This window comes from Phodopus roborovskii, unplaced genomic scaffold, assembly GCF_943737965.1.
Source record: "Phodopus roborovskii unplaced genomic scaffold, PHOROB, whole genome shotgun sequence".
NCBI lineage: Eukaryota > Metazoa > Chordata > Mammalia > Rodentia > Cricetidae > Phodopus > Phodopus roborovskii.
This window is the reverse complement of record NW_026125540.1, coordinates 6,784,988-6,804,210: the sequence shown is the minus strand read 5'-3', so window position 1 is coordinate 6,804,210 and position 19,223 is coordinate 6,784,988. Positions and strand designations below refer to the sequence as shown.

The window sequence follows — 19,223 nt, the reverse complement described above, 5'->3', positions numbered from 1 at the left end:
GACACAGAGGAGCTCCCATTGAGCCATCACATTCTTCATTCATCCTTTCTGAAACCAGAGTTGTTAGTCATTTTCCTTGGAGCCTAAAACCATTTTCTGTCGTGGTTTCCACTGTTAATTTAAAAATAAAATAAAATAAAGGAAAATTCATGAGTCCTTCTTTGTTCATCTAAAGGTAGGTATTACTCAGCTCACTTCCTGGCATGTAGCAGAGGCTTGGTATCTACAGACAGATGGACAGAATTGCCAAACAGCAGAATCATGCTTCTTTATTACACTACAAAGTGTTAACACACAAATGCCTTTGTAAACCTGTTCGAATAATAACTAAATATAATTGGGAGTTAACATGTACGAGAGCTCTATTAGCAATGAGCTAATGACAGTGATCTTAGTAGGCATAAGTAAATTTTGCAACTCGTCATAAGTATAAAGTTATAAATGTGACCATTAAACCAGGGAGAAAAAGACATGAGATATATAAGGTATCAGAGCACAGGCCAGCAAAGTCCTGGAGTTTAGCCTGTGTCTTACATAAGCAGCAACCAGATAGCAAAATAGGAAGCCTCCATAAAAGTACTTAACAGATACATAAAATGATATGTAAAAGCAGTACAACCAAACATAAAATAGAGCATGTAAGATATAGAACAATCTACAGTTACTCATGTAGGGCTCAGAGCTTATGGTAGTTTGAAAGAAAATGGTCCCCAAAGGGAGTGGCACTATTAGGAGGTGTGACCTTGATGGAGGAAGTGTGTCACTGTGGGAGTGGGCTTTGAGGTCTCCTTTGCTCAAGCTTCCCTCAGTGTTACTGTCAGTCAACTTCCTGTTGCCTGCAAGATATAGAACTCTCAGCTCCTCCAGCACCACATCTGCCAACACACCATCATGCTCCTTACCATGATGATAAACTATAAACAAGCCCCCCTAATTAAATGTTTTCCTTATATGAGTTGCTGTGGTCATGGTGGTGTCTCTTCACAGCAATAGTAACCCCAACTAAGGCAGAAGTGCAGAACTATATATTTATTATTGTGTGTGTGTGTGTGCACATACACAAGTGGGAAAGCACAAACAATGAAATCCACTTAGGAAGTCAAATATCTGAGACCCCCTAGTCCAGGGAAATGTGTACATATGAACCAATGGAAAGCCCAGCAAGAAGAACTCTTCTACAGATGACTGAAATAAGAAGACCTGACCTGGAAGTTCAAGTTTTATATACTTAGTAAATAATGTAACAAAAGTATGTACCTCTTCTACTTTTTCAGAGCATTATGTTTGCTTTGGCAAAGCACGGTACTGCCCAGTGTTCTATATATACATAGTAAGCTTGGCCACTTACCTTCCTTGTGTTTACATCTAAAATGTGCTGACTGTCTCTACTCTTCTCACTTGCCTGCCTTATCCTGTTTGCTTGGAACATCCTCAAATACTGGCCTTGGCTCTTACACAAATATACACATCTTAACCTGGCCTGTAAGCCTGAGCCTTCAACATTTGGTGGAAAAGTCATCTTTCTCAGGCACAGTAGGATATCTGGGGACTTAGTCAGTGACCATTAACATTTCTTCCTCCCATGCCAGGCACCTAATCTTCAAGTTTTAAGGTCAAGAGAGTCTAGGCTAGAGGATCAGAATTCACAGAAAAGTAATGAATGGTGCTAAAGGCGAGACACAGTGTAATGGTTCAATGGCTGCAAATGTCTAAACTTTAAACAGCAGGTCTAAAACTAAATGCATTGTATCTGTCTTTTAAACTTAATAAGAGCTATATATAATACTGTTGTTTGGAATTTTCTAAAATTATATGGTAAACAATTCTGTATTTTAATTTCTCAAAAGTTGACTATGATTACTCCTAATCAGTACAGTTGAAAATAGGAAATAGAGATCTGTTCTTGCTTAAATACTAAGGAAATAAAGTTGGGGGGAATAAATTATTTTACAGCTTAAGTAAGTATCTATAAAAAGGTCCTTGCTTTTCATAAGGTAGCATTTTTAATATAGATTCTTAAAAATAATGTCTATGGAGTGGGCATGGTGACACATACTTTTAATATCAGCACTCAATAACAGATGGGGAGATCTCATGAGTTCAAGGTAACCTTGGTCTAAATAGTGAGTTCCAGAATAGCCAGGATTACACAGAGATCTTGTTAAAGCCAATGCCCTCACCTCAAAAATGGTTTACACTCAGATTTTCTAGAGTTAGACTATGCTTATAAAGTCTTAACTAACATGTAGAATGAACAAAATCATTTTAAGGAGTCAATAATCATCAAAATAGATTAATATGTATGAGTGAGTATCTCCATTTGTACTTGTTCCAATTCTGCTGCTGTGATAAAATATTCTAACACCCTCACCCCCAAAAATCCAACAAACAAAAAACAATTTGGAGGTAAGAGTTTATGTTAGTTTACAAATCCTGTTTACAGTCCATCGTTTGGGGAAAATCAACGAAGCAGATAATCACATCACTCCACTCTATACAGTTTGCATTACTTTATACAATTCAGTGCCTGGGGATAGGGAATGGTGTCACCAACAGTGAGCTGCCTCCTCCTACATCAATTAATAATTAAGACAGTCCCACATAAACACATCCACAGACCAACCTGATCTAGATATCCCTCATCAAGACTCTCCTCTGGGTGATTCTGGGTTTGTCAAATTGACAATTAAAAGTAGCCAGCACACCATCTAAGGAAAAGCAACCAGAGTTGTGATGGCAAAATTTCTGAGCTTAAAAATTAAAAAAAAAATTAGCTACATGGTAGTGACCCAAGCCTTTTTCAGCCCTGAAAGGCAGAGGCAGGCAGATCTCTGTGAGTTCAAGGCCAGCCTGGTCTACAGAGTGAGTTCTAGGACACCCAGTCAAACCCATCTTGGGGGAAAAAAAAAAAAAACTAAAAACTTTATACAAGCTCTTGTTTTATATGGCTTACAAACTATCTGTAGTTTAAATAATGTGACAATATGTCTTCGTTTCATTTCACCTCACAAAAGAAATATGAGAAATAATCTTGCAATCTAAAAGTTTTTGCAACTTTATAGGGAATATGTATAAAACGTAAGAAATTAAGTTTGTAATAGTCTTCCTCTAGTTCTTTTAAAAACTGTAGATGTTTCCAGGCCACATATGTGACCACAAGCAGCATTTAAAAAAATAAAAAAGAAATAAAAGAAAAGATATTTGATCAATGTGGCTACAATGGGAAGAGGACTGAATAAAGGGCTCCAATGACTCACCCAAGTCAATTTTGGGAAGTCTGTGTTCGAGAAACTTTAACATGAAGTTTAGGCTTAAATAAAGCACAGGAAGTATGCATAAATAGGTGCCCCTGGTCAGGGTGTGGCCCTGCCTATCACTGACCTCAGTTCTGGTCTATCTTACAAGGTGATCTGATTGTTTACCAAAGTTGTATGGAATTCTTTCCTGGAAGGCAGGTGTCTCCTCAGGTAGGAATCAGGGTTTCATTTCCTTCTCTTTCCTCAGCATGATATTGTCGGAAAACTTTTCACTCTTTAGGATCCATTACTACAACAGTCTGATGGGTGGAGGGAAGGGCAAAAGTTTGTCTTCAAACTATGTGTCTCCCAACAGAGTGGTTACAGCTTTAATCACATCACCTTCCTGATTCACTGCTAAGTCACATGACCACGAATGAAAAAGTCCAAGTGGCCAGGTTTGATTTTAAGTTTCACTGTAATTCCAAAAGACCCACCTCTGAGGAGCAAGGGACATGGGGCAAGCAGCTAACTCAAGGATAAGGAGCAACAAGAAACTTGGGCAACACCCACTCCTTCAAAAGTTCCAAATGCCTAGATGGAAGGGTGATGGAGCATCTGGGGGATGAACTGCTCGTGCTTCTTCAAGGCAGGGTTCCCTTCTGTTGATGTGCACCACATGTTGTTGGGCAGCCTGGTGCAGCATGCTTGCTTCCTGTGCTCGATAGGTTTTTTTTTTTTTTTTTTTTGCTTTGTTTCATCTTGACAACTTGACACAATCTAGTGTCATCTGGGAAGAAGGAACCTCAACTGGGAAAATGCCTTCATCAGACTGGCCTATAGGCAAGTCTGTGAATCTTTTTTTTTTTTAATTAATGATTGATGTGGGAGGGTCCAGCCCATTGTGGATGGTGCTACCCTGTGCAGGTGGTTCAGAATGGTTTAAGAGAGCAGGTTAAGCAAACAATATGGAGCAAGCCAGGAAGCAGCATTCCTCCAAGGCCTCTACTTTAGTTATTGTCAACAGGTTCTTGCCCTAACTTCCTTTCATGAAAGACAGTGACTGGAACACATAAATCAAATCAAATATTTTGTCCCCAAGTTGCTTTTGAGTCACAGTATTTTTATCACAGCAATGGAAAGCAAACTAAAACAGGTACACATCTTGAGATTGCCTTGCAGGGGCCAAAAGATAATCAGCGTGCCAGGGCAGATGAGCCTTCCTATTTACCTCAAGTCTGTGGAGATCACAGAGTGGACAACATTTACTTTCAAGTTTATGTACTGTGCAAGGAGTCCCAAAGGAGACATCACTTCCATCTGCTTTATTACAATTCAATTTCTTGTGTAAACTAAACCTCCCCCAGGAGATTTCCCCAATAGGAAGCTCTCTTTCCTGATCTTGGGACTAGAGACGCTGGCTATCTCATTTTAAACCCATCCTTATGTTTCTAAAATTAGAGTGGAACTCAGCTCACTTCCCACTGCTCTGATTTATAATCATTTTACCAGAGTTCACACAGACGAGAGCTGAGTCAATGAGTTACCTGTACAGTACAGCTAAAGCCTATAAAAAAATACTGGGCTGTAATGAGAACAGGCTGTTTGGACTGGTAGAGTGTACTGCCTTAAATTTGGTGCTGATACACGGCACATTTCAAAGATGGAAAATCAAGCATTAGTTCCAATTTGTGCCACAACAGGTGGGAATGTAAGCACCCATTCTCTCTATTTCAGAAAAAGACTAAGCAGGAAGGCTTTCTTACCACTACATAGGGGCTGGTGAGGTGTATCTGTGCTAAGAGTGCTTGCTGTGCAAGATGAGGGTCTGAATTCAGATCTCCAGCAACACCTCCACATGTGCCTGAACCCCAACACCATAGGGAGTAGACATAAGAAAAGAATCTTACAGGCTTTTCTGGTTGCCAATTTAGCTCCATGTTCAGAAAATAAAATAAAATCTAAAACAAACAAAAAAAACCCTATCTCCAGAAATATAAGATAATGGGGATCAATAGAATAGGATACCTAGTGTCTCCCTCTGGCCTCACAGATATTTGCACAGTGTGGACAATGTACACCACACACACACACACACACACACACACACACACACACACACACACACAATGCTAATTCAAACCTCAGTCTCCTTTCTACATTACATAAGAGTAGAACTGTGCCCAACCTGGATAGACACACAAGCTCACGCTTAGTTTTTAAGACTCTTCCATTGCCTTTTGAGAACCCCAATAATTTTTTTCACTTAGAGGCCTATGTATTCTTTTTGATTTTTGACTCTTCTTCAAATTGTGTCACTTGTCCCATGTTAGAGATACAAATGTCACTATTCAATTACTCTTATGTTTTAAATAATAGAATTAAGGTAGCTTTTTCTTGTCCTGTTATATAGCACAGGTTGGCCTTAAACTCCTGAACCTTCTACCACAGCATGCAGAGTGCTGAAATCACAGGCATGTGCCCACCATGCTGTTTCAAAATGACTTTTGTTCATTAATGCATCCATCAATCAATAATGAAATCTCAGTGAGTTAGATGTGCTACAGGCACAAGAAAATTGAGCTTGACAGGATCTACTTACTGCTGTGAGTCAATAAACAAAAGAAAAAACAGTGAGAAACAACATTGAAGTGCTAGAATGACCTGTACATCCTGAACAAGAAGTCCACCGGGCAAAAGTGTTATTCCAAAACTAGCAAGAATACACAACTTAGCTCCTCCCTGATTTACCCCAGTGCCTGCCCGTTCTCTGTGCCACCCATAGGAAATGCCACAGTGGAGTCGCTGTAAGCCAAACAAGCAGTAAACACTTGAGGGTCAACTGTAGCCCTGTTTTGGAAAGGTTCTTTCTAAATTTGGCAAAGTTCGTATTTCATAGAAGTGAAGTGCTGCACAGAGAACATAGTAGCCTTGGTGAAGTGGAGGGCACACACTCAGGAATGCCACTTGTCTTGGAAATAGCAACTTCCAAGCCACATGATGAGCTACAAAATGCTCTACAAAACCCCTTTTGGTTACTCAGGCACAGTGGTATAAGCTTTACTCTCCTCATTCTGGAGGCAGAGGTAAGTGGATCTCTGTGAGTTTGAGGCTAGCCTGATGTACATATCAATTTCCAGACCAGTCAAGACCACATAGTGAGACCTTGTCTCAACAATACTATGGATGGATGGATGGATGGATGGATGGATGGATGGATGGATGGATGGATATCTTTTGGCTGCCTTCTAAAGGTAATCCCAATGAAAAATGCAATATCTGAGGTATTTACTGGAGGTTTTTGCTTGGAGGATTCTGCATTATCACTCCATATATGTGGGACAGAAAAATGGGCAGACGCTTGAACAGATCAGGGTCAATGGTGGCTTCCTTTCACAACCCAATACTAAACTCACTGCCTTTAACACACACACACACACACACACACACACACACACACACACACACACACCCTCTCCTTTTCCCCTTTCAATCACCTTGGAATAAGACAAAAGCACTCCACCCAGTTAGATATCCTGATAGAATCATCAGGAAGCAATAGCCAAAGGGACAGTTATACCATGACTACATCATCATTCATTATTGATAGGAATGCAAGCAAAATGATTACAAAAGAAAGAACATCATCAGATATCAAGTATGGATCAGAAATATTTATGCCTAAACAAAGTGGTATCTTTGGTACGGAGCCAACTGAGTGCCTTATGAAATGAGTGTGTTAGAGACAAAGGTCCCTCACCCACAGAGAAGAGGGAACTCAACAGTAAATATAGATAACATGGGTCAAGCATGTCATCAGCCCCAAAGGTGTATTTTGCGCCAATGAACACCTGAACATAAAGTTTTCCTGAATAATTTTATGGGAGTCAGCAATTGAATGTGTAGGAATATGTGACTGACAGTCACAGTTTGATAGGATTGCAGCAGGAGCACATGCCAGTCATACATGGGGCACAGTGCTCTTGACACCTCCACCAGAAAAAAAAAATGTGGATGGACTCCTTGTGAGCTATGGTGGGGCTCCTCACCAGCTAGGCAGAAGTGACCCATGGAAACTCAGCTCTCATGGTAGGGGTGGGGTCTGGAAAGATGAGCAGAGCTGGCTCTGTGAAGAAGGGAAATGAAAGGTTAAAGAATAGTGCTCTCAAAAGCATGGAGATAAAATGTAGACAGAAGGACAGGAAACTTTAAAGGATCCAGTTTAGCTAGTGTGGCTAGCTAGTTTAGCTAGTATGAGAAGAAGTTGAAGGCTGCGGCCATCATCCATGGGACCTCTGTCTTACAGGAGCACTTGAGGAATGAAGGGCCATGGTCAACCAAGATTATTCTCTCAGAGACATGAAGATAGACAGGGAGGAATAAAACACAAGGGTAGAGAACCTGGGCAGAAGGCTCCCTCTGTACCACCACAATGTACCCATGACACTGGGAACAATATATAACAATACCTAGCTTTATCAGTAAATGGGCACTGAAGCCATGATTGTGACAAGTAGTTACATACAATCTGCATATCACATGAAGTAACTGCAGCCAAGTATATTCAAGGCAAAATTTCAGATTCAGTCTCTGCTCTCAAATAACTTTTTTCCCTTTTGTTTTGGGGTTTTGTTTTGTTTTTTTTCAAGACAGGGTTTCTCTGTGTAACAACAGGTCTGACTGTCCTGGAACTGGCTTTTAGCCCAGGTTGGCCTTGAACTCACAGAGATCCACCTGCCTCTGCTTCCCATGTGCAGGTAATAAAGGTATGTGGGACAACTGGTCAGCAAAATGACTCATTACATTGGATTCCCATGACCCATCTCTAACATCAACTTCAAAGTATTTTTATCTTTCTCTTAACACTGTACTTGTTACAGTAACACACACACACAGAGAGAGAAAGAGAGAGAGAGAGAGAGAGAGAGAGAGAAAGAGAGAGGAAAACTCTCAAAAACCCTGAATTTAGCACTAATCTTAACATCACTGCAATAGACACCTGAAAATACCATTACAAGCATCTCTCTGTGAAGACAGAGTAACAACCCACCCTATAGCAGTGCTAGAGCTTTCTGTCTGTAGACTAGCAGTAGAGTGTTCCTGAAGGAAAGATCTAGCAGCAAAAGCAGTTATTTGAGAACATCTCGGAGTTATACCCTGAATTATATATGCTTCTTTTATTCAGTCAATCATTGTTTTGAGCCAAAGGTGCTGTAAGATCTCAAGATTAAGTGAGAAAGCATGTGGGAATAATTAATTTAGTGCATGATACACTTGCTATGTTAAAAGTGTGACACTGATGGTTTTGAATTCAAGAATGCAAACAAGTTGTTATTGCAATAAAAATACTGGAAGAGATGGAGAGTTAAAGGAAAAAGTTTCATGCTACAGGTGCAGCTCGGAAGTAAAGTGTTTGCCCTGCAAGTACAAAGCCCTGAGTTCTATGCCCAGAAGCAAGCAGTTCACTCAGATGAAATGGATAACACTAAAAAGCACACCATAAGCAAGAAAAATGGACAACACTGTGCAGAGATGCAAAACACAATTGCCTGGACACTGAGAACATCTATAGATACCACAGGGCATCTCAAACTATGATCTGTGAGGACAAAAACACTGAGTTAAAAAAAAAAAAGATGAATTTTTCAGACCTGGAAAGACAACTCAGCAGGTAAAGTGCTTGATGTGTACTCACATAAAAGCCAAATGGCTATGATGACCCCATATAACCCCAGTATATGGGAGACAGGGTCAGGAACTCACAAAGCAAGCTAGCTACCTAGACAAGCCAAAATGACAACCACCAGTTCAAGAGATCTACCTCAATATATATAGTAGAGAGTGATCAAACAAGATAACCAACGTTAACTGTGGCCTTCATGTGTGCACACATGCACACAACACGCACGCGCGCGTGTGCGCGCGCACACACACACACACATGCACGTGCGTGTACACACACATACACACAAAAAGGGAAACTTTTTATATCTTTAATTTAAAAACATCACCCAATAAGAATACTAATATCTCACAAACCAAGAGGAGAGCTACAGTGTGCAGCAATAGCAAACAGAACAAACGAAGATACAATCTTTCCTTCTTTCATTTTTTTCCCTCCCTCCCTCCTTCCTTCTCTCCCTTTTTCTCACTGCTGTGGGTCCACCTTCTTCCCTATGCTGAATTCTTAGCCTCTGTTGTTGCTTTCCCTCTAACATCTGGAATGCAGCCAGTACACAGCAGCAGTCAGTGGGCATTTATTTAGTGGCCTATCAATAATAGAAACCATGTACTAGGAATCTATTTTATCAGGCCTGATAGTATATATACTTAAAAGTCACACACACACACACACACCAAAAAAAAAAAAAAATCAATGAGTAGTGTTTCTGAAGTGCTAACTAAAGGACTGAGGGGAGGGTCAGAGACACAAGACTGATAAATATGTCCTGGGTCAACTTAGTTCCCACAAGATCCCACGAGCAGTGAGCGATACCATCAGGACTGCTCATAGAAGAGAAAAAAAATACTACAATTTAATTGCACTTAGAGCTCAATGAGGCTGTGATTTAGAGTCCAACTCCATGTAAATTCTAAAGTTCCTCACATGGATTTAGGATGTAAGTTATGCCACAAAAACAATCTCCCCTCCCAAAACTTAAGAGTCTAACAAGCTAAGTAGCAAACATACAGAGAAACGCAAACATTTCTTCTGTGCAGTTTTGACTGTCTCCGAACCCTGCCAGACTCATAGCTCTGGGTCTACCCCAACTGAACTGGAAGATTATTATGGCAAGGCCACTGCACACGGAGCACAGTTGTCTGAAATTACAGCAAAGTGAAATGTGTATCAAAAGGTGCCATACAGGGAAGAAGAAGTCACTGCTGTGTCATTTAATGAAACCCACTGAGCACTGAGGGCATGGGGAGCCAAATTGAATTTTAAATGGCTCCTACAAGAGGGTATAATCAGGGTAGCCACCGGTGGAGATGAGATAAATGAACTGACTTTTTTTTCCACCAGGGGATCAAAATAGAACATCATCTTTATGCATGAGGCACACACACACACCCCTACAAAAACTTAAGGTAGTCCACCTTTCTTCTTTTCATCCAGTACATTCTAGACTATCTTCCCCAAGGCAGCTTTTTATTAACGAACATTATGCAAAAGGATTTTGTCCCACCTTGATTTCCATTGAACTTTACTCCAGACAGTAAAAGCTACTCCCAAGAGTGAAAACTCCTCTGTGATCCTAAACCACTGCATAATAACTGCCAAGCAGCTGGCACTCTCCAGTGGAAGCTTAACATCTACCACTAAGTCAGACGCAGCCAGGGGCTTGCCTTTCAGCCAGTTCAGTCAAATGGTAAAAGAAAGGCATGAAATACAAAAGCTGTGCCTTTTTGAGAGTAAATGAAGTAATGCCTTCTTACATGAAGTTTCAAAACCACTATAATCTATATGTTCTAATCATAATCATTTTTATGAGCTCCTTGCTCATTGTTCCCAACTTCCCACTTGACCTTCAGCCTTGAACTCCTACCAGAATTGGAAACACAAAATGTCCAGAACTGAGTTGATGGCCCTGTTGTCCAAAACTGTAGACATCTTCCTCTCGATGAATGACAGTGTCCTTCTACGTGCCACTTAGACTTGAAACCAGCGTGACCATTGCTACTTTTTCTCACCAGAGGCAACCAATTGACAATGTCTCAACCCCCTTATTTCCTCCCCTCCCTTTCCTCTTTGCCTCATACACTTCACAGAGTCCAGTTCAGAAGAATCGCCAGCCAAGAGCACCACAATCCGGTGAGAACTTTGACTGGTAGATTTGAAGATCAGGTAAGCAGGGCAGTGAAGACAGAGACAGTCCTTCTCCACAAGGCATGGAGAAAGAAAGAAACTCAATGAGCACAGTGATTCTCAAGAGCATTTTACAAAGTGAGACTTCAACCAGGAATAAAGTGTTTCAGAGCTCGTAAGGAGTCACCTTGCCTGCCCATCTGCCCCCTCCCCATAGGAATCCTGAATATTTACAATAAAGAACTTAGGGTCTGAAGCTGAGTTTGGCTAAGCTTACCATGGTCTGATCTTTTTCATACCTATACAAGGGGTGTATGCAAAGGATCGCGGGGAAGTGTACTGGAAACGTCTTAATCTTTTCATCACATTTGTTCACACAGTTTTGGATTCTAGAGTTGGAACATCTTGATGGCAGATGCTAACATCAATATTCAACACAAGGCTAGCATCTGCCATTCTGAAAGAAAAAAAAACTTTCAAAGAGCCCATAATATATAGAGTTTGTAGAAGATAACAAATTATTATCACAGATCTCCCAGGCACTTTGCTGGACTCCAAAAATAAGGTCTTATTTTAACATTTTGTGATATTTTGCAATTTAACTCTTGCAATTAGAAATATGTCTTCTTTGACTGATTGTAACTTTGAGGATAGAGTAAAAAACGGAAACAGTTATATTCTCCCCATCAGATAGATAGATAGATAGATAGATAGATAGATAGATAGATAGACAGACAGACAGACAGACAGACCGATAGGAGTTAGACAGTAGCATTAAAATTTGAGAGGCTACGGTTATGGCTCAGTAAGGAAGGCATTGGCCTCACAAACAAGGGGCATTAACCAGCAAGGTATATTTGTGAAAAGATGTTATATAATACAACTACCCTATTTCTGCCAGATTTATAAGCTGAGGCCAACAAAGACAATATTCACCCAGGGGCAGGAGAGACAGCTCAGTGTTTAAGAGCAGTTGTTGGTCATATAGAAGCCCTTGAGTTTGGTTCCTGACACCCACATGGCAGCTCAAACCATCTGCAACTCCAGTTCCAGAGGATCTGATGTCCTTCCCCAGCCTCTGAGAGCATTGCACATACGTGGTACACAGACACACATGCAGACAAAATACCCAATCATATACAATAAAAACAAATAGACCTTCATACAGTGTTACCTGTGCTGAGAGGTTCACTACTCTTCATAGTCAGAAACTTTGAATTCAAAATACAACATAAGCACATAGAAAGAATTTCTCTTACTTCTATTTAAGTGTATATGCATGTGTCTATGTGTGTGAGCACATGTATGGGTACCCTAAGAGACCAGAAGAGATAATTAGATCTCCAGGAACTGGGGTTTCAGGTAGGTGTATGCTGCAAGAGCATCAAGTGCTCTTAACTGTTGAACCATCTGTCCAGGCCCCTAAGGTAGCATTTAATTAACACTTTAAGCGTATAGTGATAGTATTTGTAGCCTAATTAATAAGGAATTGGGACATCATTGGTCTTACTTTAAAATCTAGTGTTTCTTGCTTAGTTGAGTTGAAATGAAATTGAACCACAGGTCTCTTCATAGTGTTGGACTTGAATAAGTTAAAGAAATACTTAATACTATAGTCCAGTCCATTCTCCCAAAGACTGTCTGTAAAGGACGAAAGGACCTGTAAAGATGTGTTGTAATATAAGCTGATAATTTTCAAAACTAACCACCTTGAAAAATTCTTCTTCCTGGTAATTAGGTTATTCTTGGTACACAGAGGAACGTTCCTCAGGCCATCTTGAACATAATACTTTGAAGAGCCACAAGGTCAATTCTAAAGGCATCAAGAATGAAATTTTATAGACCTTTAATCCTAGCACTCAAGAGGCAGACACAGAAGGATCTCTGTGAGTTCGAAGCCAGCCTGGTCTACAGAGTGAGTTCCAGGAGAGCCAGGACTATTTCACAGAAATAGTCAAAAATAGTCAAAAATGAAACAAACAACAACTAAAGAACAAAATTTTGAGGCTACTGTAAATTATTTTTTTCTGATACTAACCCATACCTACAGAGCCACTTGGCTAAATGGGAAGGTTCAAGTCCTGGTGGTGGACAATGATGCCTTTGTATAGCATGAAAATGTCATGTATCTTCTGATGCTATATAAAAACAATGTAAGTATTTCAATCATCTGTGAGCTCTTTCTAGCAAATACTTATTATTTCACATTCCTCAGTCAGTTCACTCCATGACAAACGAGTTTGCGGCCTATATACTAGTGAGGGTAACTAATCCATTATTGACTTCAGTCTCGGTATTTTCTAGCTATGAATGGACTAACTGGTGGTAACAAGGGAGTAAGTGAAAAAAAAAAAAAAACTCACATGACTCTCCACTCTATAAAAATACAGAGGAACTGAGACAGGAGTGGATCATTATCTTCTGTACATGTGTTGAAGACCAGAAAACCAGCCACTAACCACAGCATTATAAAGGTATACATGGTGGTATGGATTTGGCCAGGGGCTGCCTGGGCCCATCCCAATGAGAAGTTCCTTGCTGGAAACCCATATCCATTAAATGTCAACTACAGAGGCTAAAATGTGGTCTTGATTTTAAGTTTCCGCCTATAAAATCTTGTTTCTGGTATAGGAAAATGATAAATGAGGGGACATTTTATATAACATGGATATCATAAACATTGTGAAATGCATGAAATATGTATCTAAAAGTAGTTCCAGGAAAAGGTGACAAGAACAAGGCAAATGGGACCAAGATGTGCCCAAAATAGCAGACTACAAAGGTGGGGAGGGACCCTTTTATAGCTGGATTAGGGAAGTTCATGGCACAACTAATTGTGAGTCTTAGAAGTCATCTGCCATCCTAAATATGAAATGCTTTTACTAAAGCAGGCCTTAAACTGTGACCTCAGAGGAAACAGCAGTGTTATCACCTAGAAGCTTGCCAGGAATGCAAATATTAGGTCCCCTCTAAAGTGTGTGTAGGAGAGAGAAGGGGGAAGGGGATGTTTGTGTATTTGCTATCTGGTGAAAGCCCTGGAACCAAGGGTATAGTTTAGTGGTAGAGCACTTACCTAGCATCCCTTGTGCCCCAGAATGCATAGATGCATATGCTGACTGAATCTCAATCTCTCTCTTCTCCTTTCCTCTCAGTATTTAGTGACTAAAGTGTTTGTGAGAACATAACTTTACACTGGACAAGAAAGACAGAAGTCAAACATCTATTTTTACAGAGTACCCTAAGCATACTCCACACATGCTAATGTTTTTATTATACAATATATTTCCCAATGCCTTTCTACAGGTTTTTTTTTTTTAAATTCAAGAAAAGGTAAAATTCAAAGCTCACTATTTTAAAAGTATGATATAAGCATGCCTTTTTAATAAAGACAGCAGCAAGAAAGCTCACCCACAAGTTACCTCAGGGAAAGTAGCATTCACTGGTTTCTTGAAGTGTTCTTAAGATAGAAGGTCTCCATTCAGAAGTCTCCTTTTTTTGTTGTTGTTTCACTGGTTGAAAGGTGACATTTCAACCTGTCATCAGCTATCACAAGACTATTCAAAGTCAAGGCTGACACTTTGTCCTTTACCTCATTCCAAAATACTGCAGGGGTTATACTGCCCAGTGCTACACCATATGGGCTGACTCTGGATCCAGCAGGCAGGGATAAGCATGATGCCTCTGTATCTTGCCATTCCTCAGCTCCCTGTTGTTTTTGGAACAACCCTCACTTTAGCTAAACATAACCCTTCTGGGGGATTCATTTTTAGTAAGAGAATCTGCCTTCCAGCAGAGCCTCCAAAATGCTGATTACATTCTGACACTGAGCTAAAGCCTCTCAGAACTCACTGATTTGGCATCTTCTGGTCTTTAAAAGTACTCACCCACTTTATGGGGGAAAAATCAAATAAAAGAAAACTACTAACCACAAAAGTTTTGAGAATAAAAAGAAAAGCAATTATGTAGCGAACAACTGGAGAAATTCTTCTGAAGGCATTGTGTCTTATCATCTGTTCTCTTATTAACTGTTGATGATTAGCAACAGATTTGCAAAATCTCTCTCCATGTTCCAAGTTATTTTTTTAACTTGAAATTCATTATTATCTGTGGTAATGGGCATATCTGTTTAAGAGACAGAATTTTTAATAAACCTCTTAGGCTTTTACTATCAAAATTATTTCTGCCTGACTTAAGAAACATGTATAGGAAATAAGACAATGCAACTGTTAAGACTGTGGAGATGGGTAAGAACCCAAGTAAGAGTGCTTGGGTTTGAAACCCCAGTGCCCACATGCAAAGTCAGGCTTTGCTGTGCATGTACCTGAACCCCCAACACTGTTGGGGATAAAGATGGAGGCTTGGCTTGCCGACTGCCAATATAACCAGATTCAGTGAAGGACTCTGTCTCAAGGGGACAAAGTGGAGAGTGACAGAGCAGGACACCTGATGTCCATCTCTGGCCTCTGCATGAACCTACAAATGTACATATGTGCACATACTACACACAGAGGGACACAAGCACACACTGGAAGAAGTGATAGAGAGGGAGGGAGAGGCAGGGAGAGCCAACCATTTCAAGGATATCTATCCTGAATTTAATGTCAGTAACTATTACCAAAGAGGGGATCATGAAACATATATACAAAGAAAAGCATGGTTATTTTTAAATGTACATAACTTTCTCAATTGTCTGTTCCCTTGGATAGTCTATAAAGGGAAGAGTTTCCTCCATATAATTAAAAAAAAAATCTATACATAGCTTAGAGAGGGAAGGATAAATCTCCAGGGTCCCAGATTCACTTCTTGTTGCCTTCCTTCATTGCAGGTTTAGAGATAATCAATAAAAGCTGATTTCTCTTTGTAAGCATTTTCCTATTCTGCCAGAAATAATAGCAGTCTCTGTTCCAAAACAGAAAAAAAATGGAAAGTAATATTTACCATAAGAGGAGAAAAATGAAACTGCCTAAGCATTTTTCCGGAGCCAAGTAAAACAACAGCAAGCCCAGTTTATGCGCAAAGAAAAAATTCTTCTCCATATCCCCAGAATTAGTTTTGCTTTAAAAAAATCTATGACTTCAACAAGTTTCTGAACACTGTATTTACATTTCCATTTTCAACAACAACCTCCTATGCTTCCTAAGAGTTTTGCTATATTTCTGTGTGAATGTAAGTATTAAAGACAATAAAAGCCAGTGGTGAGTGGAGAAACAGGCAGGAGAAACTGTCAGGCCCCCAAAGCACCTCCCAGCGCAGGCAAAGATACAAAACCCAGTGAAGTTTATTCCAGATAAGAAAACAAAGGACTGCACATCTATCTAAGTCTTGCCTGGACACACAAAACTGCTTTGCCCATTTTCAGCATGCTTACTTACAAAGTTTTATAATAAATGATCTGAAATAAGGCACTGGGGTTTTCTAATTTATATCAGACACCACAAAATGGTCATTTGGGGGGCCTTTTCTTCCTCTGCATTTTTCACAAAAGACTGTAAGAAAATACCAAGTGGAAGAATAATAGACTTTTACTTTGTTATAAAGTTACACACACAATTTTACAGGTCTTCCAGGCTTCCTGCTTCCCTTCGGTCTGTACCATCGATGGAGGTTGTCATATTTCACCAGGGCATATTGTAAATCAGACAAGTTCAGCCAGTCGGGTTGAAGGATGGAAGTGAAAAAGCCCAGTGGAAAATATATAAAGTGCAATTAGAACCATATGACCAGAGATATTGAAGCAATACTTGCTGGAAGAGTGCCAAGTGAGAAACCAGACCTTGTCTGGTGTTAGTGAGACTATCCAGTCCGTTTGGGACAGCTCATATCAGTCTCCTTACACTGTATTCTTTTCTCTCCTCCACAGAAAAAATTACCACAGAAGTTAAGCTCTCACATTCTAATCAGTATAGAACTGTATTTGTAACACGGTAAAAAACATAGTTGCCCAGATGAAATTATAACTCATCTAAAACTTACTTTGAAATGTAGTGTAAAATTAAATAAGGGTCAATGTTATATCCACCTGGAGTCATAAAGGCTTATAATGATCCCAGTACTGAACCAAACACCTTTTGCATTTTTCTATGAAATTCTTGCCTCTAAAGACCTCACGTGTCTAGCAAGGCAAAGACAACCCATGGGTCTACTGTTGAATAAAACAGCCAGAAACTGTAAAATACAAATTATCTCACCAGTACATACATTATAAGCAGTCTATTCATGCTTGTGTTACATAGATGGTACTCAGCAGGCCAAGGATGAGTGTGTGTGTGTGTGTGTATGTGTGTGTGTGTGTGTGTGTGTGTGTGTGTGTCTTTAAGGATGAACAGGCATGAAGAACTCTGACACTATAAAAGAATTCCAGTAAAAATTTTTGATTCAACTGTATCTATTATCATGGCCATTTCAGATCTACTTCTCCTTGCATTCCAAGTGCCAATTACAATCACATCAGTAGATAAAGGAAACATGATATTCAATACTGCTTTGAGGTTCTATCCAAACAACTCAAGTTTAGGGAAGTCACTTACCTCCCAGAAACTGTATTCCTCCAGCCACTCTTCCTACTGTCCTGGAGATGAGCTCTGACACACAGCAACCCATGAGGGCAGTGAGAGCTACCAGGAGAAGCAGGCCACAGCCAAGACCTGTCACTATGGTACAGATCCTCCATTCTGCGCTGGGGATGCCCTGGAAAGAGGCATAGCGCCCACATTCCTCCACCATCACCATCATCTGCCGACTCTCATCATGCACAGGATAGGAGCATCTCCGGAAAGTGCCAAAGGACACAGGCTTGCCCAACTGAGATCCCCAGAGCCAGTAAGGCATGAAGAACCCCACACAGGAGGTAGCAGCACAAAGGAATGACAGCAAAGCCCAGATTACTCCAGTACAAGTCAGGCTGGATGCCATCTTTCACCAGGCAGTACAGTGAAGACCCAGTGCAACTGTACTGAAGATATGAATGAAGGCGTGTGATCAGGAGACGCTCCCAGGTAATCCACAGTTCCTCAAGGAGGATGCAGCTACTGGCAGTAACAAACCTTTAGTCTTACTGGGTATCAACCCCTCATACTTTGTAGTAATGATGGTGGCCCCTGTTAAAAGAGCAACAGGAAACAGTGAGAGCTAAGTACTTCTAGCTTATTTAGAGGTCTCTAGAAGAGCTATAATCTTCAGTTAAGGAATGCCAAACTTCCTTCAGTGCTTCAAAGGTGGGAAGAACTAATTCCCTCCATACGCATCTCTAGACAAGTTTTGCCAAACTAGCTCAAAGCTTCCCCATGTCTTTATCTCCCCGTAAAATGTTCTCAAATTAATTCTGACAGCTATTTACTTAAAGAAATTAATGGCTTCTATTTGCCAAGCCAGTGAGTTCATTTCACATACATTAAAAGCATTTTTTTTTCTTACTAGCAGTAAACCTAACTCAGGACATTAAAATAAAATGAACCCTACTGCTGTTTATTTATTTGGCTTGCAAGTTCACACTTAGTTCCTAGCAATTTCTCTGCATCCCTTGGTGTGCCGACCAAGCAAAATGATGGTAATGTCTTACAATTACAGAGTACTGTAAATTTAACTAACAGCTACCACCCAGGTGTATGTATTGGATAGAACCATGGTCACACACTCCCAGAACTCAACAACACTGAGAACTCCTTTGGCCTTAACCTTCCAGGGTAAATGCAAGCCTCTATTATTTTCACTTCTATTGCGACTCATTGGCTTCAGTGATATCACCTGCTGGCCAGTTCGCCTGTGTTTAACTTAACCCGACAGGGCGCTCACCCTCTTCCAAAACCCGGTGTCAAACATCAGCTATTCAAAGGGTTCCACAAGGTGGGTTGACTTGCACACCTGAAAACAGTCTCCACAAAGAATGTAAAAGTACACCCACCTTGGTGTTCCATCTGCAAACTGCGTCCCAACTCCAGCCTCGGAGCCTAGAGCAAACTCTGTTTCCTAAGCCCTCAGTTCTGGATTCTACCCAAAGGGAGCTCCCTCTGGCTACAGTTTTTTAAAATCTTGTCAGCTGTGAGCCCAGGCTGGAGTTAAGTTGGTCTGGGGTGACCAGCAATTGGGAGGGGTAGGAGGAAGGAAGGCCTCTTCCTCAGCTGGAGTGAGGTGCCCTAGTCCAGATCAATTCTAAGCCCACTCTTCCCCCCCCGCCCCCCCCC

General features: G+C 40.5%; 1 protein-coding gene across 1 annotated transcript in view; it reads right to left on the bottom strand.

Annotated features, from left to right (window-relative positions):
* The window catches only part of Lhfpl6 (LHFPL tetraspan subfamily member 6), a 193,420-nt gene that overhangs the window by 173,715 nt on the left and 482 nt on the right, over positions 1–19,223 (bottom strand). Inside the window, exon 2 of the mRNA XM_051176920.1 lies at positions 17,571–18,140. Coding sequence (XP_051032877.1) covers positions 17,571–17,955 — 385 coding nt within the window. The 5' untranslated portion in view covers positions 17,956–18,140. The remainder of the gene's footprint in view (positions 1–17,570; positions 18,141–19,223) is intronic.